The following is a 22500-nucleotide window of genomic DNA, read 5'->3' as shown; positions in this document are numbered from 1 at the left end:
CTGAGGGTCATTACATTGAAGTGTATAAACGTTTAAAGTATTAATGTATCAGACTGAAGCTAGTTGTCTGACCTCACATAAACACCATTTAAAGGGCATATCTTCTTATCGTAATTAACACAGGCTATAAAATTCCATATCTTAATTTTGTGACAAAACAGTACCATTCAAAGACACTAAACAACGGTAACGTTAAATTATTACCCAGCCCAAGTTGCACTCATGGAACAATTTAAGATCTTGATAAGCGACTGAATCAACCAGACTTACTTATTCACCGATGCTTTATTGACTGGCTCCCTTGACTACTGTCTGAATGGATGAAGTAACGTTGGCCCGTTGTCTCTCCAGGCACACGGCCCAGCTCGTCTAGCAACGTCCCAGAGGAGATGGACCAGAAGAAGGTCCGGAACAAGCTCATCAAGTTCCTCATGAAGCGGCCCACGCTGCAGTCTGTGAAGGAGAAGGGCTACTTCAGAGGTACGGGGACGGGCTTCCTGGCCTGGGGACTCGCGGGTGTCTATCGTGGGTCGTCTTTGTCTTCCATGTCAGGCGATCCTTTACACGTTGTTCCCCACCGCGCCGCAGAGAAAACTCTGAACACACCTCAGATGTTTTATTTGATTTAAAGGGGAAGTGTCGTGCTCGGGCTCACACAAGGTCGTGCAGTAGAGTCAGACCAGCGATGTCATCGGTACAGGATTAGCGGTCTCCGTTGGTCAGATTCTGAAAAATAAGAAAGAGTTGATGTTCAATATGAGACCGCGATTCATTCACAACAGGACCACGTATATGAAGCATTAGGCCTACTCTCTATTAGAAAGTAGCTGAAGGGGACGTTTCCCCTTTAATATGTTGGAGTATATTCTGGGCCACATCACTCTTCTCTCTGATCCCATGCAGACAACATGCATAACATTGAGTATATTCTGGTGCACATCGCTCTGCTGTCTAATCCCATAAGGACGTGTTTAACATGTTGTAGCATATTCTGGTGCACAACGCTCTAATCTCTGACTCCATGTTGGCAAGATGTTGAACATGTATGGAAGCATTTGTGTAGCAAAATTGAAATGGCAATGCAATTTGCAATTCAATAAGTCATTACATTATGCAACTGACATTATGCAATTTAATAATGTAATTTGAAACTACGTTATTCAAAGAGTATTTTAACATGCAAAGTTACAATGAAATCCTCAATTCAATATGAAAAGGTTATAACAATAAAAAATAGAATAACATTTTGTCACATTTTTTGAGAGCCTTTATTTAAATTGGAAAGCTAAAGCGCCCCCGTGACTGCAATGCACTTCGCCACGCACCGTGTGTGGCAAAATTCAAATGAAGTTTCACTGTGCAAAACGCTGTGCAGAAGATTTTGCAAAGGGTATTGCAAAAGATTTTGCAAAAGATTTGGCAAAGCATATCAGCAAATCACGTCTGGGCGGGACCTACGCCACTCTGCATATTAAAATACACTTTGAATAAAGTCTTTTCAAATTCAAGACTTATTTAATTGCAAATTGCATTGCCATTTTAATTTTGCTACATATATACTTCCATAAACATGTTTGCGTATATTCTGGTTCAATCTCTCTACTCTCTGACCCCATACAGACAAGGTGTTGAACATGTTTGAGTATACGTTGGTTTTGATCGCTCTGCTCTTTGAACTCTGATCCCATGCACACAAGGTGTTGAACATGTTGAGTATATGTTGGTTCATTGGCTCTGCTCTCTGACCTCTGAGCCCATGCACACAAGGTGTTAAACATGTTGAGTATATGTTGGTTCAATGGCTCTGCCCTCTGACCCCTTGCAGAGAACGTGTTTGGCTGTCACCTGGCCACGCTGTGCGCCCAAGAGAGGACCACGGTTCCCAGCTTTGTGGAGAAATGTGTTCGAGCTGTAGAAAGGAGAGGTACACTTTTTCCCCTCTTCTTCAATTATTCAACCATTATCATGAGGTGGGTGTTTTATTTTGTCGTCGGTGATTGACTGATGTTGATTCGACAGGTTTGGACATCGATGGCATCTACAGAGTCAGTGGGAATCTAGCCGTCATACAGAAGTTGCGTTACAAGGCTGATCATGGTACAGTGAAATGCTTCATTTTCTGTGTCAAACTACTGACTAGTACTCTTGCGTTTTTGCTATGTTTTATTCCCATTGCATTCCCATTTATCTGATGTAATTTATATCGAAAATTATTACGAATTGGTCAGAGAAGGTTTTCCATCGCCGCACAGGAACTAAACGAGTACAGAAGCGCCCCCTTGTGTGTGCTAATGGTAACTACTCCTGTGTTGAACAGAGGAACTTGACCTGGAAGACGGCCAGTGGGAAGACGTTCATGTCATCACCGGAGCATTGAAATTATTTTTCCGAGAGCTTCCGGAACCCCTGTTTCCTTTCAGCCACTTCAACGGTTTCATTGCAGCCATCAGTAAGCTGGATTCCTCTGTTCATTTACCTGAAGCCATGTCACCTGAACATTTCTACATATATTGCCAATCCTTTCTGTCATTGTCGAGTCATGGTTTCATATAGTTTAATCATGTTAATTTAGATTAAATTAGATTACTGTTGTCCTGCAGAGAGCCAATTCAAGGCCATCTGTGTGCATCATATAGAACTTTAGTGACATAAACGACGCAGCATCACATTAACAAACTGCAGAACATGAGTCAGGTAGTGAGTTTGTTCAGGCAGTCATGGCAGAGTTCACAAAGCTCTACCCTGACTAGGCTTTTCTATGGATTACATTTATCACCTTTGTGTGAAGGGATATGAGAATGAGTTTTATCTCACTGTTCTAACATGGAATGTTTTTCTCCCTCGCTCTTTCTAGAGTCAAACGATTACAACGCAAAAGTGTCTTACATGAGGGATTTGGTCAAATCCCTTCCTCAACCGAACCACGATACCATGAAACTCCTGTTCGGCCATTTGCACAGGTACATCAGACCGTTTTATAATGTTCCACGTGACTTAGTTACTAAACGTGTAGTAACTGTGTGTTAATGCTTGTAGATGTTGTGTATTTTCCTAATATTCAACTAAATAAAATTGTATTTGTATAGCCCTTAATAACCATTACAGTCTCAAAGGGCTTAACAGGCCAAATATTTATATTGGACATTGAACCGATAAGGAACGGAGAAAGATAACTCCCTTGGTAAGTGGCTGTGAATCAGCGCGTTCACTCAGGCTTTAACCCCTACGTTCCTCAGGGTCATCAAATACGGAAACGACAACAGGATGACGGTGCAGAACGTGGCCATCGTGTTCGGGCCCACCCTGCTGCGGCCGGAGGTGGAGTCGGCCAACATCGCCATGCACATGGTGTTCCAGAACCAGATTGTGGAGCTCGTCCTCAACGAATATGAGACCATCTTCAGCTAGGGGAACAATGACCCCGGTGGGGAGGGGGGGGGGGTGAACACAGCAAACAAAGTGTTTGCCGGCGGAACACGTGAAACCTGAGCATCACTTTGTTTAGCGGCAGGACAGCCTCAAGCGAGTGACACCTGCGATGTTAATAGATATTATATAAACAGCCGGGGGCCATGACAGTAGGGACTAACGTTTTCGGACCCCGGTCTTGCTTTCCTTTTAAAGGCTTGCACTATTTTGAAGAAATACACATTTTTATGCAGTATTTTATGATTGGAAAACAGAAACATCGTTCACATTGGGGGGGGGGGGGTCTCTGTTTCTAATCTCTAAGCAAGGTGGTGGAGGAGCGTTAGGCTTCGCTGTCCCTCTTTCAGCTTCCCACAGACCAAGCGACTCTCTGCTCCAGCCGTCACGCAGGGCGACGGGCAGGCTGCTGTTTCGCTGTAGTCCGCATTAATGTGTTATAATATTAATACTGCCTTGTAATGGAGCATCTATAGAATCTCACTGTGCCCTGGAAAGATGCAATAATATTAAGTTGTTGTCAAAGGATCAAACAAATGCGTCCATGTTTCTTTTTGTCTGTCTTTCTGTTGTCTTAAATCTATAGATTACTTTTTAATGTTGGCATGGATCTGAAGTGAGTGTATATTTGATATGGTGGTCGTTTGGTCTTCTATTCTCATTTTCACATATTAGAACTATTATTGTAATATAGTAATGTATAAAATATTAAAACAGCTGTGAATTATATATTGACAAAGCCTACTCTTCAGTGTCTAGATTCCTCTTGAATGGATGGTTCGTCTTTCTATAACCTGCTGTATGGGCTTTGTATAATGACTATAGCATAACATACTGTTACCTTTTTGAAAAGTCTGTAAGTAAAACCAGGGAGATACCTGGACTATAATGAGATAAGCTCGATCATATAAGAGATGTGTGCCTGTAAATACAAATAGGGAGCATAGAGTTGCTGACGAAGCAGCCGATGCCCAGACTTCTCTTTAATAAAGAATAACTTTGTACAAATAAATTGTGATTATTCTTTCAAATAACTGAATAAAATATATTTAAGTACTTTATTATTTGAGTACTTTATTCATCCCGATGGAAAATGTTTATATTACAATAAATAATTTGTAATCATAGCTACCTAGCTTCATACGTTGTTTCATTATATTTGTGATGTTTAAAATAAATAAATAACCCATGGAATTTATTCGATTGAGGGGTGGTAGGAAACAAAATGGCAGAAGGGACAGCTAAAGCTGCACTGTCTGAAGTGATGGGAAGAGATAGGAAGGCATTTTCCAAATCCCGGGAAAGATAAATGGGAGACGGAGGGAAGTGCCAGGAAAAATAACCGAAGGGAGGAGGTGTTACTAGAATGAGATCGGGGCAGTGGGCTTTAGGAATGGGGCTCTATCTAGTAAGGAAACATCTGGATGGTATGACGTATGTTTGTGGAGCATAAGAAAGTGTCAAATGTGTGTTATTCAAATGCAGGAGATATGTTGTACAAATCAGGAAAAATATGTTTATCGTATTAAGGAGAAATGGGGTTTATTACATTTTCCACCAAATCTCTCCTTGGAGAAAATCAGTCTAGTCATGAAAGTGACTTTCAGTCTTTGAAAACAACTAAGCCGGATGTCATAATAAAAAGTGTGCAATTTGGTTTGGGCAAATACTGATATTATTATATCTTTATTTTTCATTTTATTCATTTGTATCTCCCACGTCTGGTCCTAAATGTGCATTAACTTGGTCGACAGTAGGTGGCAGTAATACACACCATTGTGTCGGGTTTGCGAGGGGAAAATAAAAAGAAAATGAAGCTACCGTATTCACAAGTGACACATCAACGGAGCGCCTGCTTGCAAACCGGAACCCGGTCCATGGTCGGAATAATTTGGAGGCGGGACACTTCCGGGAGCTGTCGGCTGGGAAAAGTGGAACTGCAATCCATCTCTGCGATGAGTTTCGAGTGGCCCTGGCAGTATAACTTCCCTCCGTTTTTTACGTGAGTCTTTTTTTTAATTAGCAATTTAAAGACACGTATTTACACGCTTACAGTTGATCAGTTTGTTATGAACATGCATTACGTGTTGGTCTAAGAGCTAGCTCAAGGCTAAATTATGCTACGGAAGTGAATCTCAGCCCTAGCATCTGGTATCTAACGTTAATTATTGTTGTAACCGATCTAACTTTCTATTAGATAGTTTATGCATACAGCTATCTATTAAAGTTGACAACCAAGAGCTAAAACATTGTACTTTGTAATCACTACATCTATTGTAGTGGTAAATTAAGAGACACATTGATATAAAGTATAGTTTTATATGAGAGCAACAACATTGGATAAACATTATAAGTCATAAACCGTACAATAATAATAATAATAATAATAATAATAATAATAATAATAATAATAATAATACCAAACCTATCTGTCAGTGTGAACTTGATCACTTGCTGAATGATTACAAAGTAGTTCCAAGCCACTAAACAGATTGCTTTTAATATGATGCAAAAGACCCTTCTCTTAATCAGTGCTTATCTAATACCGTGCTTGCAACAAGATCCCTGTAATAATTTGTGACGAGAGAATGAAGGGGAAACTCTTTTGCCTCTGGACTGATTAACAGCTTTTCTTCTATCTTGGTTTTTCTTTCTCCTGTGGGCAGATTACAGCCTAATGTTGACACCAGACAGAAGCAGCTGGCGGCGTGGTGCTCGCTGGCGCTGGCTTACTGCCGACACCACAAACTCTACACCCTGGACGTCATGGAATCTCAGGAGAGCCCCGTGTTCAATAACAAGAAGATAGAACGTATCCTTGCAGACGCCTTGCAAAGACGATTGATTAGAACGATTCCGTTTTTTTTTTCTCCATGAATTGGAATTGGACCACTTAGTGCCTGAGTAATTGGCTTGCACTGTTCTCAATGAGCATGGATGCAACAAATAAACCTAAGTATATTAGGGTGTTTTAAGGGAATTAAGTCGTTGTTCAAATTTATATTGTTTGAATGAAGGTTGTACTTTGGGGAAGTCTTGCTGATTAATTAGCCGATTTGATTGGCTACTGATGGCTGGTGTGTTAATGGACATGTGGCATGTGATTGGTCCTGTTGTGTCCCTCTGAAAACATCAATCCTGTCTTAAAAGACATGTGCACGGTTAAAATAGTAGAACTATTCAAAATGAGCATATAGTAATGTTGAGTCTTTAGAATCCGTCGGTTGACTTTTAATGTCGCCCGACAAGAAAACTTTCCGACCTTAACTAAAGTCACAGGAAAACTATCAACGGAAGCGATCCAAGTTGTCTTTGAGGAACTCAGAAAAAAAGGTGACTATTCCGACGACGGCCTGCGTTCTGGAAGCCCTGTGGTGTCGAATTACCTCACCAGTGACTGAACGATGGTGGTGTTGATGGTTTGTTTGTTTTCTGGACCGTCCTGCCACTGTAGGCAACCTGGACTGGCTGGATAAAAACAAGTCTCGGTGTTTAGTGATGTGGAGACGGCCAGAGGAGTGGGGGAAGCTGATCTACCAATGGGTGAGTCATCGGCCCCAAACGTGATCACTCCGTGTACCGGGACACTCCTGTCCTCAGCCCGGGTTTACCGGGGTTACGTTGTCCAAAGAAATCAAAAACTTGATGTTAATGCGTTTGACATTTTGAAATACCCTCGCTAACTTTCAATATAATCGATTTACCGCATTGTATATCTGGGAATCAGCAGTCCTACTATGTGACATCAGAACCTCTGGGGGGAGTCGGAACAGCGACTTGGGCCGGAAACAAAAAATGGAATAGGGACGGGGTTACGCCATGCTTGCTTCGTGTTTCGTTATGGAGACGTCTTCCCGAAAATAATTTATTTTGCGACTGGCTGAAAGCTTTCATAAGGGGCGTTTAATGTATTTCTACAATGGCTATTTTACACATTAATAACATAAACAACAACTTGATTAATACCCCGGAGGGGATAGTCATTTACACGATGTCGGATTGAATATACATATTCTTTCTTACACACATGCTACACACAGCCGGAGATGAGCTGTATCAGACGTGTTTGCCCGTATCGGATACACTCGGGATCCGTTAAGGCGAGGAGTGGCGCCCGGGGAGTTTGTGTTCACTGTAAATAAACAGTTAAATAAACCAGTGTTTACCGCTCCCTGAATCAGCAACATGTTCACCCAGACCGTTCACCCAGCATCAGAGTTAGTCTGCCATCAGACTTTAGATTATTATTAATCTAGTATCAATTATTATCAATCAAAAGCCTGTGAGAGTACTGCGTTGCTAACATTGTCATATCCTTATATTTTTGGAGAACTGAAGACGGATAAGGAGTCCATTGCTTCAGCTGTTTGTTTCCATCATCTTAATCAGAAATATGTGAATGTTATTGTGAAAGCTATCATTAATAAACGATTATCTTAAAGGGGCACTACACCTATTTACACATTGAGCCTTTGGCTGAGTGGGAAAGACTTTCCCACTTTTAGAAAATAATCAGACGTTAGACGTCGTTGGTAAGTTGTTTTACCATAGATAATAACTCTTCAATACTCTATCCCAATGGGAACCTTAATGTGTTAAATCGGTTGATTGTCCCGTTATCTTATTGTTGTCCTTCCTTATACTAGCAAGAGATTTTACGAGCTAATCCCCGTTTGTACTGACATTATCTTTTTTCAGCCTCTATAATATCATTGCCTCCACTGCCAAAATAATACTAACATTGTTAAATGTATGCCATGTCTGTGTTCTCCCTTTGAACCTCTAGGTCTCCAAAGTCGGCATGATCAACTCCGTGTTTACACTTTACGAGCTGTCCAACGGGGATGACACTGAGGGCGAAGGTATGTTCCCATATCTCAATTCAGAAATCAAACTTTATTCATAGAGCATCTTTCCAGCAGGCAAATGCAATTTAGAGTGCTTTACATAATAAACAGAGTGATTACCTTATCAAATAATTAATGCATATATAAAATACAAATAAAATTGCTTTAAAGCTAGGCCTAAAAGAATTGGCTGACTGCATTGTCCGTCATCTGGATGGCCTTTCCAAAGACGCAGGGCAGAGAAGCCAAAAGCACTATCCCTAGAGGCCCTTCAACTGTATTTTTTTTACTTTTTATCAAACTATGCACGTCATTCAGAACTGTTGACTTTTAACATCGTTATTCACTCTATTTTAGATAAAACTGTTTTGGTCGCTGCACTTTTTTGGCTGTCGTGTTATAATTTCTGAACCGAGGCCTTCTCTCTCTCTCTCTCTCTCTCTCTCTCTCTCTGTCTCTGTCTCTGTCTCTGTCTCTCTCTCTCTCTCTCTCTCTCTCTCTCTCTCTCTCTCTCTCTCTCTAGAGAGAGAGAGAGAGAGAGAGAGAGAGCTGATGGGTTGTGGCAAGTTTACATTTTTAGAAAAAGGCTTTCAGCGTGAAATCGAGGGCAGAGCGATCTGCAGAGAGAAACAGAACATGAAGTCAAGAGATCTCGTGGTCTCACGAGGCTAACCGGAGACATTTACAGAAAACCATCACATCACGACAGTGTAAACAGAAGGATAACAACAGGGAGGGAATGAGGATTATCAGGCAGGAATGCAGTTACAGGTGTCTGTGAAGGAGACCCCTTCTCCCATTCCAGCACCTTTTTAAAGGATGATCATCAATCATAAACATTTGAGACACTGACCTCACTGTATGATTTGCTGAGAACTATGTAAAACGCTTAATGTCCTTTTTTTCCGCTTTCCCAGAATTCCACGGTCTTGAGGAGTGGATACTGCTGCGTTCCTTGCAGGCCCTTCAGACGGACGGCAAGGCGGAGCTCATCACCATGGACGACAGCAAGGGTGTCAAGTTCTTCTGAGAGAACCCCCCCCCCCTCCCGCCATCACAAACTCGGCCCTTTATCGCTTTGTTTTAAGACGCTACGACGGTTGAGCCATCTTAGGGTTATGCAAGATCCACCAAAAATACCCCCCCAACAAATGGATGCTGGTTTAAAAATGATTTGCATCAGGAAGTTGCCGTTTCTGGGCCGCAGAAGGGCAACCAAAATGAGGGCTCCATCTCTGTGAAGAAGAAGAGGTGCTACAGCAAATGTGTTGCACTTGTGAGGGTGTTGCACCTTTCTGTTCAAGGTAACCATCAGCCGAGCCCGCTGGGTCCCAGTTTAAATGCAACCAGACTCATCAGGGGAGTCTGTGCTGTTCTGTGTACCCGTTACTGGGATTACTTCTTACCTACACCGCTGTAACTTTCCTCTGTCTTTGTAAATATGATTGTAGTTGTAGTTTTCAGGGTTTGCTTTCCAATACGTGGGTATTATAAATATATGCATTAAACAGGGCGGTTATTTCTCTGCTCTACCACGACGACACATGGCCAAACCACGAGGGACCTTTACCTTTTGGGTGTTCAAACGTGTTGCTCCCAGATGAGGAGTAACATGGATATGAGGGGGTGGGTGGAAGGCTGGCTCTGTTTTTCTGTACTGATCACTGTGGTTACAACACAGAACCAACTCTTAAACCACCTGCTTCTTGGCCAAACAAAATTTGTTTTGTTATGGGGAAATAAAGAAATTTCAAATTGTTTGTTCTGTGGGATGGACTGAAGAAAATGTATTTTGAGTTGGATTAATGCTGGTTATGGTTGATTTACTTTTTCTTTTTAAGATCATGCATGCATGAATTGGGTTGACACATGTCATGTGGTTGTGGCACATAGGCCAACAAGATGACAAGATTTTTAAAAGTGAAATCTATTTACTAATTTTGACAGCGCCCTTCTGTTTGGCAACGCATGCAGAAGCTTAGGTAGTCAGATAGGTTTCTAATGAAATTCTATCATGTGCCTTTTTCCCAGAACACATTTTCGTGCCGAATTCAAAATTCTGATATTATGAATGACCCAGTTTATCTGAGCAGCGTTGGAGCCGTGCCAGCCCTAATCATGTGGCAGGGCCCTGAGGCGCAGATTGAGCTCCGGGGAGCCCCGTGTGCTCGCTGATAAAGTCCCCTGAGTGCGTTTGTGTGACCGGTGGGGGCCGACCGCTGATGTTGCGCCATCTACAGGACGCATGTTGTACTACGCGGTCTTGTTCTAGAAATCACGCTACAAAACTGGTCCATATTACCTAGTTAACAAACAAGAGCTAAAGATAATACTTTGCAATTGAACGCCTTAAAAAAAAGCTATATCAACATACGTGTGTCAAAAAAGATATGGTTTAAGTTATAATTCTTGGGAATCTACCAAATCCCTCAACATTTTTTTACTTGAAGAGTCTAAATCTTGATCTGACAACAGCTTAATCTGCAACAAGGCAGGACCCCCCCCCCCCCCCCCCGTGTCGAAAGGACACTTGTTGCGTTACCCCAAGAACCTCTTCTAAACGATCCTCCCTGTTTGTTTTTGAATCACCTCTGTAAATAAAAAAATATTACAGATTGTGAATCGCTGAGCATAAAATGTTACAAAACTACATCATAACAGTTTGTCCGGGACTTGGAACGACTTTGACGTCAATGGGGGTTGGTGGGTTGTAATTAACGCCTCCTCGGACAGGGCGCACGTTTTTGTTACCGAGAGGGGCGGAGCCGAGCGCTCCGCTGCGCTCTAGCGCGGCGCTGGGGCGCAGCTGATAATAACAGTCGGCTGCCAGAGGTTACCTTTATAACCGAGCACTGCCAGCGGGAGAGAGGATTACTTTATTCAAGACCACCATGTGTTAATTACAAGTTTCGAGATTCTGTTTCTGCACCGAGTAAGTAGCGTGTTATTTGTATGTGTTATTTGCTTCTGTTTTGTATGTTTTCCCAACAAGTTGCCTTCTTGTTTGCAGCCTATTTGAATGGCTACTATTTTAGCTTTCATCAAATTGCAGGAATCAGTACCTAGGTAGACGGAATAGTCTCTTAACAACACTGACATGGCCATTAACACCGTAGTGTAATGCCACCATAGTGATTAACACAACTGTAGTCATTGATAAACCCATTATGATTAATAACACAAGAGTGATTGATATCACAATAGTGATTGACACCACCATCTTGATTGACACAACCATAGTCGTCGCCTATTAACTTAAAGTGCAACAATGGCGCGTGTGTCCTCCTCGGGAAGAAGTGGGTCAATATCAATTAACTAATTAACGTTGTGTTCCCGCCGTTGTCTTTAGGGTCCAATTAAACGGGGCCCTGACGTTAAAACAATGTCGCGCGCAGAGATGGAAATACCGGGACGCGGTTTCCCGGGTCTGTCGGTGGACATGTCCGAGGGGGACTGCCTGTCCCGGGTGTCCGTGTTCAGGCCCCACGGTCTAGGCGCACGGCGGAACTCCTATGGCTTGCATAAAATCACCATGGACATCGACTCCCCGCTGTACAGCGGGGTCCTGTCCAAGGCGCTGTCATGGTCCGCCGAGAACATACTGTCGCTCCCAGAGTCCCGGGCCGAGGAGGAGGCGGGGAAGACGGACGACTCGCCCAAGTCCCCGTCCAAGTCACCGTCCCCCTCCCCAACCTCGAGCATCTGCACCGTCGCCTCCCTCACGCCCCACTGCAGCGCAGCCTCGGAGGCTGTCCTGCTCACGGACACCTGGGCCTCCGTCCCGGCCTCCTCCTCTTCCGTCCCCCAGGATGCGAGCTCGGACTCGGACACCGAACTCCACGTCCCCCACAGCAAACCGCACAAGGTGCTGTCGCGGCTCCCCTACCAGAGCAAGAGGGAGCAGGATGAGAAAGAGGAGATCGAGACCAAAGCTGTGGCCACTTCGCCCGATGGAAGATATCTCAAGTTCAACATCGAGATCGGAAGGGGTTCGTTCAAGACCGTCTATAAAGGGCTGGACACGGAGACCACGGTGGAGGTGGCGTGGTGTGAGCTACAGGTGAGTGGGGAAGGACCTGTTGATCTGCTTTGACAACGTGGAGCCCTGATGTATTTATTTCTATAGCCTGATAGTAACAGGTTCAATACATTCATACAATCATTAATTGAGCTATTTTTATTCAGTTAATTTGGCCTCATTATGGTTTTTATTCTGGGATAACATTATGTGCGCATAACATGCTATTTAAGGTACACTTTATCATTGTTTCCGGTATGAAAATAGTCTGGCCGTAGGCTTGTTAAGGAAACTGCTGCCTATTTGTCTCTAGTGGTTACTTACAGGCCACCTCACAAAAGTAGGCCTTTTGTGAGTTGGATAATCTGCTTTTTCGCGACCTTGGAACTGGGTTTGTGTCACCCACACACAGCTGACTTGGCCATCCCTCCAACAATCCACTCCGACTCTCTCAGTCTGCTCTGAGCCTCGGTAATCTCTGTTGTTGTAATCAGCAAGCGGTGACCCCAACATCGGTTCCTCACCCCTACACCCACTCACGTTAAACCGACACCAACGTCTTTATATCCACTATAAAACGTCACATAAATTGCAAAAATGGAGTATCACTCGCAAACCCCCCGTCCTAAAGAAAAGTCTTACAGTGTGGGAAATCTGGTTTAGGTCGGTGCTTCTCATGAGGACCGTCGTCCCCCCCCTCTCCCAGGCCACCCGGTAACACGGTAGCCCTGTGAAGACACGTGGATACACAACAAGCACAACAGCCATAACACCCCTGATTATGAAAAGGCTTGACTCAGGCTGCTCGCATCAAACAGCCTGCTTGACAGCTGCTCCGCTGCTCTAGAACCGTGGATGGGTTTACAGAGTAAAGCCTGTTAAGTCTTCTCTGAATGCTGGCTATTCTGTCCGGCGCATGTTGTCCGTAGCGGTTTCTTGGCGAGTGGTCAGGTGAGGTCAGGGGAGTTAAGTCCTCCTCTGTTATCTCACGGTTGGCCTAGTTAGTGGTTTGCCTCTACTAACCCAGTTTTAATTAGCACGCCACCCGTTCCACCACCCGGTATGTACGCATGTATATATAGTTTAATATGGGCCGGCGCACGCACACACAAACACTGAACAACAAGCACGCACACACATTAGGGGGAAATATGTTTCTTGAAGGCTGAGAGCAGTGGATCACATGAGGTGAAAGTGTCACAGGACAGGTGGGGGGAGGGACGGGGAGGGCACTCTGTACCACGCTGTCCCACCTGTCAGGATGAACAACAGGTGTGTGTGTGTGTGTGTGTGTGTGTGTGTGTGTGTGTGTGTGTGTGTGTGTGTGTGTGTGTGTGTGTGTGTGTGTGTGTGTGTGTGTGTGTGTGTGTGTGTGTGTGTGTGTCACTCTCACTTGCAGGCCTGGAGTTGTCACCAGCTGTCACAGTTCTTACACTGACAAACACATTACTTTAAAGAGGCCTTGCATGTTCCACTCATTAACATGTGGATTGGAGTGAGAGGACAAGGCATCATCACGGATGTCCTAGTCTACTGCGAGCGACCACGTCATTTATTTTGAAAATTGATATACTGCTTCCCTGAATCCCTGTTGGTCACCTAGGTTAGTTTGGGAAACACCCATTTGACAAATGTTTGCATTGAAGGGACCCATAAAACAACCACATTCACCAGTTGAAACAAGTTCAGTTGTCTAATCTCTGATAACAAAACGATTAAGAAACCTTAGCTGGGTGGTGGGAAGGTGATGTAGAACTCTGTTTGAACCAAGATGGCTGCTTGGTTACAGAAGCCCCATGAACACAGAAATCTACCGTGGGAGTACCTACTGAACCGGCTCAGTCAAACTGTAACAAACGATAACGGAGACACTAGCCTTCATGAGGCAGCATCTGTTTAATGATGTATGGCGAACGCCCGAGGTGCAATCCGCCAGACAGAACGACGTGAAGAGAGTCGTTTGATTATAATATGTGTTGGAACAGGTTTCCCCATCACCTCATGACAGGCACGCACATGTAGGTGCCTTAATCTCTGTCCAAATAGCTAACTTAAACCTGGCACTGTATTCCTCCATGAATGGCTGAACGCCAGGCGCTTTACACTAATTGTAAAGAGCTTTGAGTGGGAAAGAAAGGATAGAAAAACACTTTTATTAATGCAGTCAGAATGAAGTCAATTCTTAACGTTAGCCAATCGGCATCAGAAGCTAGGCTAACACGAGTGCAGTTGGCACACGGAGGCCGTACTGAACAAGGATTTCCTTGTGTTCCATGTTTAGAATCAGTCCTAGCATTACGCCAAACTGCGCCAGACAGGCTAATCCCCCCCAGTGAGTTAGCTTCCTAGCAACACAGCCCTCCAAAGGTGCACAAGATATAGACGCTATATAGCCCCAGCATTCAGAGATGTTTACAGATCATTAAACATTAATGAGCCGTCGTCTGGTCGTGTTTCCCCGGTGGAGGTGAGGTTTTGTGCTCATTAGATGGCCTTCAAGGTAGGGCTAGCACAACCTAAACACAAGGAAGGAGCCAGCGCCACCTAAACAATCCCAATAGTTTGTAGTAGGTCCAACGCATCGTCATGGTTCTGAACTGCTTCTAGGTCAGTTTCTGCATTCTCAATTCTGCATTCAATCAGATCCAGTCAGACATCCAGCGTTTAGAACCAAATGGAACCAAGGTGGCCGCCAGAGGCTTCAGGTCCCCAAGTGTAGTGGGAACTGGATCGCAGTTTCTTCCAGATGGCTTTCAAGGCTTCCCTTCCACTATCATGAGGGGAAAAACAGTCACTGTTTTGAGTCTGTTTACTCTCTAACGTGCACGTTGGAGGTGTATAACCGGTCTACACAGCTGTCCAGTACATTAGACCAACTTTGGCCTACCTTATTTGAATATGGTTATTAACAATTACTGCAGAGAACAAGAGGGGGGGGGGGGGTGGAGTTCAATGACAAGGAAACATTTTTCCCTTTACTGCTCATTTCATTCATTTAATTTCAAGCATCCGATGAGCAATCACACCACCGGAATAAAACAATTTCTAACCAAACACATGGCTCGTTGTTGCCGTGTATCTCCCTGACGGGCTGAAATCATGCAAGGTGATGTCACTTGCTGTATCATCTCAAGCAAGTGACATCACCTGGAACCAAACGTATGAATCCGTGTGTGCGTGTGCGTGCGTGTGCGTGTGCGTGTGCGTGCGGATACGTAGTGTTTGGCTACGCTCAATCTATAAAGCATTCCTTGTTCGACTGCGTGTGATGTCCCTGGTTTTAGGACAAAAAGCAAAAGGGGGGCGGTGTTGAGAGGAGAACGATGACTTCACCCACGCTCTGAGGCCAGGGGTGCTGTTTAACGAGTGCCCTGTTGCATGCTGGGCCAGTAGTCGGGCAGCTGGTATTTGCCCAGTGTTTACATGTCCATTTAATAAGGCAGGATTAGTCCAAACGTTGTAAAAAGTAATTTATGATCTACTGCCGTTTCTGCACAACATATTATTTTGAGTTATTAGGCGTCCTCACATTAATACGGGATTGTCGCATGCGCCTCCCGTGTGCCACGATGTCGCCTGCGCACTATTTTGTACCTCGGCTCAATGGAAATCCCAGGAGAGGTTGTGTGTTTAAACATGTCCCCTAATGCGGATGGAAATAAGCAAGAGGCTGCAACCCACGACAATACCCGATTACCCGTGTCCCTTCCATGTTGTGCACCGTCCCCGACTCCCTGATCAATAAACAAATACACAAAGACTCCATGGACCTAAACAAATGAAGCCATGCCTTTAGCACAGCATGCTTTAGACTGAATATCATCGGGAAGAACAGAGGCGGTAGAGGGAGCCCCGTGAAACACTTATTACATTAACACAGGCAGGGTGACGTGGAGTCTGTTGGTTTTTGCATTAACTTGAGACCGTGCCAGAAGGAGGAAGAGAGAGAGAGAGAGAGAGAGAGAGAGAGAGAGAGAGAGAGAGAGAGAGAGAGAGAGAGAGAGAGAGAGAGAGAGAGAGAGAGAGAGAGAGAGAGAGAGAGAGAGAGAGAGAGAGAGAGAGAGAGAGAGAGAGAGAGAGAGAGAGAGAGAGAGAGAGAGAGAGAGAGGATCAAGTCTAACCCTCCCAAGTCTCTCTCTACATCGCGTAGGTACAATAGCTGCAGAACAGGATTGGACCTTTTCTTTTATTACAAGTCTTGGCGTACTTTTTGTGATGTTATTGCTGTGTTTACCAGTGCACTTTTTGTGAGTTGTGTTGTATGTTCCAGCTACTGTGGAACAGCACTGGTCCCGTTGTGATGTTTTAGTTGGTGTTGTTAATTGTGTTGGCCCTCCCAAGTCCATAAAGGCATTTAGTTCATCATAAGAACGTTAACAAACATACGTTTGACTTAAAAGCTCTCCTTGTATCCTTTTATCCTGCCATTAGTACTTTACAATGTGCATGCATGTTATAATAAAGCAGTAATTGCCACTATTATATCTGTATTTTCTGAGTTTGCAAAGTTGGCCATTAAAAGCCTGGCAATGTTTCCCTGGGTGTAGTTTATTGAGGTTAAAACAACAGACTCCTTTCTGATAGCAGTTACACGCTGATTATGTTATATCATAATCCCTCCACTGTTTGTATTTCCAATGCCGTCATTACAAGTCTACTTGACGACACATTTTAAGAAAGCCAACCATGGCCACCGTCAATGCCTCGGGAGTTTTGACCTCCACTCAGAACAGCCAGAACCAAAGTGCTTTTTCATTTTTCGTTTGACAAAAACGGAGGACGTTTTTTTCCGACCCTTTTGTCCTGCCAAAAAAAACGCCGGGCAGCCAGCCTCTCTGGTGGAGGTTGCCCGTCTGCGCTGTTAAAGCCCGACCCACGAGCCAGGCATGGAAACACACAGTGGAAGAACAGATTTACAAACTCCCCGCACATGTGCCAGTGGTCATAACGGGGCTATTGTGTTTTAATGAAGGCGCCACACACACACGGGCGACTGCCACCGCTGACTTCATGGTCGTCTACGGGAAGCCCTGCGCTGTGATCACTCCTCTATGCAGGAGCGGGACACTGACGGGCCAAAATGAATTCATATACTTCCAGGTCGTCTTCTGGTAAACAGATTTCTTTTGGGGGATTATGTCACACACAATGCTGAATGTTTATGATCATTCAACCGGGTGATGGGTTGAGAGTATAGTTGTTATAACTACTCTTTTCTTCTGGCTGTCTGGTTGGACTCGCCACCTAGGTGACTTTTACAAAACACAAGGATACAGGGTTGTAGTGTTGAAACCGGTTTATTGTAGAGTTTGTAGGTAAATGAGCATGCAAAAGGTACTGCACGGCCAAATAGGACATCTCTCTCCGAGTGCGTCTGGAGATGGATGGTTTGACTGGCTCACACTGATTGCTTAATGTGCAACAGGTGTGCAGCCTCACCTCACCCAGCCCCAGGGTCCAATCAGAATCCACCTGGTGAGGCTGCATTTAACCAACCATCATCCACACAGACTCAAACAACTGGTTACTCCCCGCCCCAAACGATACCAATTGTAACCACAGTAAGTACTTAATCCCACTGTCCTATAAATAGACGGCATATACAAGAGTATTTAAATGTGCCCTTAAACGTCAGCCACCACCCCACTTCACAACATGACAAAACTAAACTTAAACCCGTCAATACAGATCGGGGAAAGCACTCTGCTCGGTGTATTTATAGGAAGGAGGAATTTTGTGTTTGGCATTGATAGTACAATCTGATTCACTGCAGGGTGTGTGTGTGTGTGTGTGTGTGTGTGTGTGTGTGTGTGTGTGTGTGTGTGTGTGTGTGTGTGTGTGTGTGTGTGTGTGTGTGTGTGTGTGTGTGTGTGAGAGCATTTATATACCAGGTCTGGCGTGTGTGTGTGTGAAGGTGTATTTATACCTAAGTGACTTCAGGTACTAACTAACTTGTGACCCAGCAGTGTGGAGCCAAGGGGTCATATAATCTGAGAAGCAAACTAGAACCCCTACAGTATAGCCATGTTGATCCATCTAACCGACAGACCACAGACACAGAGGCCGTGTGTGTGTGTGTGTGTGTGTGTGTGTGTGTGTGTGTGTGTGTGTGTGTGTGTGTGTGTGTGTGTGTGTGTGTGTGTGTGTGTGTGTGTGTGTGTGTGTGTGTGTGTGTGTGTGTGTGTCCTGATCACCATGTTGTGAGTGTAAACAGGCCCCGAGTGCCCAGGTAGTCCTGGTGACAAATTGAGCAGGACAGATCTTAGAAAGGGGGGAAACCTTTCAGGGGCCGGCCCGGGACCCTTGTTGTGTATATGTTTCTTTGGGTTGGGGGGGGGGTTCTCACACCTCGGAGTCCCCAACACAACAGCAAACACAGATGGTGTATTTTCTCAGCCTACCCATAAACACCACGACCCCACTCCTTGTGAGATCTATCTGCCAGACCTTCCGTTTCGGATCTCTCTTCACAGCCCATGCACCGATCCCTGCTCTCAAAATAGCTCTCTGTATGTAAACACGTCGCTTTAATGTAGTCAAGTGAGTTCTCCAGTGTTCAGAGGCGGGTTCGGCCTTTGTGTGTGTCCTTTTCGGTGTGTGTGTGCGCATGTGGTTTAGTTTGTGCGTGTACATATATAATCTTCTCCTTCCTTCCCATGAGATGCATGCACAGCCTCACGTTGTTAACCAGAACCACCCCCCTCCCCCCTCCCCCCTCCCGCCTCCCCCCTCCTCCCAGTTAGCTGCGGTTGTGTTTGCTAGTGGTTATCTGTCCTGGCGCGGCACCATTTACCCTGTCTGTCCGGCGTCCTGACTGAGCCTCAAGAGGCAGAGCAAGATAAAAACAAGAAGCTCCCCAAGCATTCAAGTCTTATCAGCCCACACCCAGCCTCATTAGTTTTCTCTGCATTTTTTTATCCATCTATTCATTTATTGAACTATTATAACACCCTAGCCATCCAGAATCCCCCGGAAAGGCGCTTCGACATCACAGGTAAAGAGAAGGCTTAAGTTCGGAGACCAGCAGGAAGTTCACTTCAACTGCGTTGCAGGAACCGATTGATTTGGGTAATGGGGAAAAAAACACAACAGCCATAAAACGATTTTGGGTGAACTTCCCCTTTAAGACGTCACTGTGGCCCCCGTCACAGTGGCCTTTATGGCTCCTGCCCACTGTACACACACAGAGAACACTCACTCTAATGTCCCTCTGCATATACATGTGGGGACGCACCGGTGACTGGCGTGATAAAACACTGGCGCTGCGTGTAACACATTACTCTCGTTAATTAAACTCAGGCGCCGCCGTTGAGCCATTGTGTACACAGGCCTTTTTCAATCATGTGTGTGGACAAAAGCGTAATATCCCAAATGGTGTCTTGTGTGTTTATGCGGCAGCCTTCAATTTAGTCAAATGAAAACCTACAAGTTATACACCGGAAGACAAGACAATGGTTGTAAACGTGGTGAATCTTTTGATTTGCACCATCCCGAAAAAAATTGAATCCCACAATCGTCACTGCTTTTGTATGACTGGAACCAGAAACTGTGTGTGTGTGTGTGTGTGTGTGTGTGTGTGTGTGTGTGTGTGTGTGTGTGTGTGTGTGTGTGTGTGTGTGTGTGTGTGTGTGTGTGTGTGTGTGTGTGTGTGTGTGTGTGTGTGTGTGCGTGCGCCACACGCCTAACAAACGTAACCAACCCTGTTCTCGTTCAGCGTCTTGTTTTCCTCCTGTGGGTGACACCAGTGAGAACTCTGCGGGAGGGCCCAGCTAGTGGTGTTGGAGCAGTCTTGTGATCCGCTCTCTGGTTCTCTCTCAAGGGCAAATTGTGGTTCTTTTTAACACACATATCTCGCTCACATTCCGGTGATGTAATTTACAGGCAGCAGGTTGATCTTTTGTTCCCCGCTGTTACACCACACACACACACACACACATACACACACACACACACACACACACACACACACACACACACATACACACACACACACACACACACACACACACACACACACACACACACACACACACACACACACACACACACACACACACACACACACACACACATCTGCACATGCAGAGACACATTCACAAACAGAACCACAGGCACAACCCAGAACTTCCTGTACAGTCTGTCAACGTGCCTCTGACTGTGATCACCGGAGGTCAGCCAAACTGTTCGACTCATTGGTCCAAGCGGACATCAGATAAGGCAGTCCCTCACTCATGTAATTCCTTCCGGACACACTCTGCGTTGCACACACATAGTGCAAATACAAAAATCGTTTGTTCGCTACTCTCCAGTCTTGCTTATAAAGCATTCTGCTGAGCTTTTTTTGCGATTGTAGTACAAGAAAACCCTCTCTGAACATGCAAGACGACAAAGAGAAAATGGGATGACAAAAATGGCAGCAGCATTTTACTTTGAAACCCTTTAAAAAACGTTTTCAAACCTTTATTCTTTGTTAACAGTTCGAAAGTTGTAATTTATGGTTATTTGGTATGTAAATATGCAAGATGTATTATAAAACCCTTGATAATGGTATGGCAATGGTTATAAACTACAGCTCATTGTGGAATACGGTCAAAACAGTGTAAAACAGCCCTTTTGGAAAGTTCAGAACATTATATGTTCTTGTTCAGGTTTGGTTCTTATGAATTAGTTTCGGGATGAATTAGAAGCGGAGTTGACGTGCGTCACTGAATGCAGGTAACTGCCCATCTGAGGCCGCTCTGTGTACAGACTAAACACAGACTCAGTCTCCAGCGAGGATCTTAACTAACCCTCAGGTCGATTTCCGAGCACTTAGGAGATACGACACAAGTGTTTTCCTCCGCTGCGGGGTCATTTGCATGGGCGCCACTGCCACAGGTTGAGGGCGAGAGAGAGAGAGAGAGAGAGAGAGAGAGAGAGAGAGAGAGAGAGAGAGAGAGAGAGAGAGAGAGAGAGAGAGAGAGAGAGAGAGAGAGAGAGAGAGAGAGAGAGAGAGAGAGAGAGAGAGAGAGAGAGAGAGAGAGAGAGAGAGAATCAAGTCTAACCCTCCCAAGTCTGACACACACACACACAGAGGGGGAACGGGCAGCGGTTATGGCGATCGTAAACATAGAGAGAACTTACTCTCAACGTTCGGCCCTTATTAGATTAGAGGGCCACTGGCCTGCACCGTGGGCCAGTCAGTCGGTGAACAGAGCCCGTCAGAACCTCTGCAGCCCGGCAGCACACTGGCACCTCAGTTCCCACAACACCTCCTGCCTCTGAACAGTGTCGCCAGATTGGGCAGGAAATCGGGCCCAATCTGGCAACACCGCCTCTGAATGGCGCGCTGTCCCAGTTCCAGCGCCCCGCTGCGTACGTGTGTGTACCTGCTCGCGGGGGGCCGTGTCCGTCGACGCTGGCTGGGACAGGGCCGCGCAGTGACGCCCTGACTTCGGTTTTTGATTCTCGGCCACGGACGCGAGCACGAGTCCAGATATTAACCTCTTGAGTTATTCATGTTGCTCAGCAGGCACTTCCAAACGAAATTCGAGTTACAGCGAATCTTTTTTTTTTATGTCACTCTTGACATGAGCTAGTAGGGGAGAGGCCTCTTGCCCAAGGACGTCGACATTTAGACCGTGGAATAGAACCAGGAACCATTTAGCCGGGGGTCCAACCCTCCCCCCACCAGTCGACTCCCCCCGATGACACACAGCCTCTGTAACGGTACACGGTTTGGCCTTGGGTGATTGATCACGCAGCACAGTAATATGGTGTGTACCTCTGGAAAAGGTTACGTGTCATCTTGCACACCTTCTGGCAGTGGCAGCGGTCTCATTGCCTGGGCAACAAGATCCACTCTGTCCCCACTTCAAACCCCTTCAGTATATCGTGCCTGTGGAACATTTTATAGAACTGCCTCAATACCCTCATCCCCGGTTTGTCATCTCGGATACGAACAAAACACAAAACCAATCAGCGCTGCCTGTCTCAACGTCTGCAACGGAATGTCGCGTCAGCTCTCAATTCCAGGCTGATTTGATCATCCCGTTTTATTTAGGGACAACTCTCCTTTTTCTGTACTGCTGGGCCATGTATAACCTGTAAAGCCCCCCCCGATGTGTCAACAGAGTGTGAACGTGGCCATTGGGTGTTAATGCTGGCCCCAACACTGTGTATCGCACGCCGGTTGTCATAATACGGGCGCTGACGAAGTCTCCTTAATCC

General features: G+C 45.2%; 3 protein-coding genes across 5 annotated transcripts in view; all 3 read left to right on the top strand.

Moving 5' to 3' along the window:
- The window catches only part of arhgap27 (Rho GTPase activating protein 27), a 27668-nt gene extending 22775 nt beyond the window's left edge, over nt 1–4893 (top strand). The window contains exons 12-17 of one of the 3 annotated variants that reach the window (XM_056576737.1): nt 352–480; nt 1826–1924; nt 2020–2097; nt 2318–2449; nt 2855–2960; nt 3237–4893. In XM_056576737.1, the coding sequence (XP_056432712.1) occupies nt 352–480; nt 1826–1924; nt 2020–2097; nt 2318–2449; nt 2855–2960; nt 3237–3408 (716 nt within the window). In that variant the 3' untranslated portion in view covers nt 3409–4893. The remainder of the gene's footprint in view (nt 1–351; nt 481–1825; nt 1925–2019; nt 2098–2317; nt 2450–2854; nt 2961–3236) is intronic. The other 2 variants (XM_056576736.1, XM_056576738.1) reach the window with 2 other exon arrangements.
- A 373-nt stretch (nt 4894–5266) lies between these two features.
- Nucleotides 5267–10664, top strand: vps25 (vacuolar protein sorting 25 homolog). The gene is made up of 6 exons (XM_056577547.1): nt 5267–5428; nt 6093–6238; nt 6706–6759; nt 6881–6969; nt 8213–8288; nt 9191–10664. The coding sequence occupies exons 1-6, from the start codon at nt 5304–5306 to the stop codon at nt 9301–9303; spliced, it is 603 nt and encodes a 200-aa protein (XP_056433522.1). The 5' UTR covers nt 5267–5303; the 3' UTR covers nt 9304–10664.
- Nucleotides 10665–11116: 452 nt separating this feature from the next.
- Nucleotides 11117–22500, top strand: part of wnk4a (WNK lysine deficient protein kinase 4a) — a 44195-nt gene continuing 32811 nt past the window's right edge. The window contains exon 1 of the mRNA XM_056577590.1: nt 11117–12333. Within this exon, the coding sequence (XP_056433565.1) occupies nt 11656–12333 (678 nt within the window). The 5' untranslated portion in view covers nt 11117–11655. The remainder of the gene's footprint in view (nt 12334–22500) is intronic.

The sequence above is a fragment of the Gadus chalcogrammus genome, chromosome 18 (assembly GCF_026213295.1).
Source record: "Gadus chalcogrammus isolate NIFS_2021 chromosome 18, NIFS_Gcha_1.0, whole genome shotgun sequence".
Classification (NCBI taxonomy): domain Eukaryota; kingdom Metazoa; phylum Chordata; class Actinopteri; order Gadiformes; family Gadidae; genus Gadus; species Gadus chalcogrammus.
Note: the sequence above shows the minus strand (reverse complement) of the source record. Positions and strands in the feature narration are given on the sequence as shown.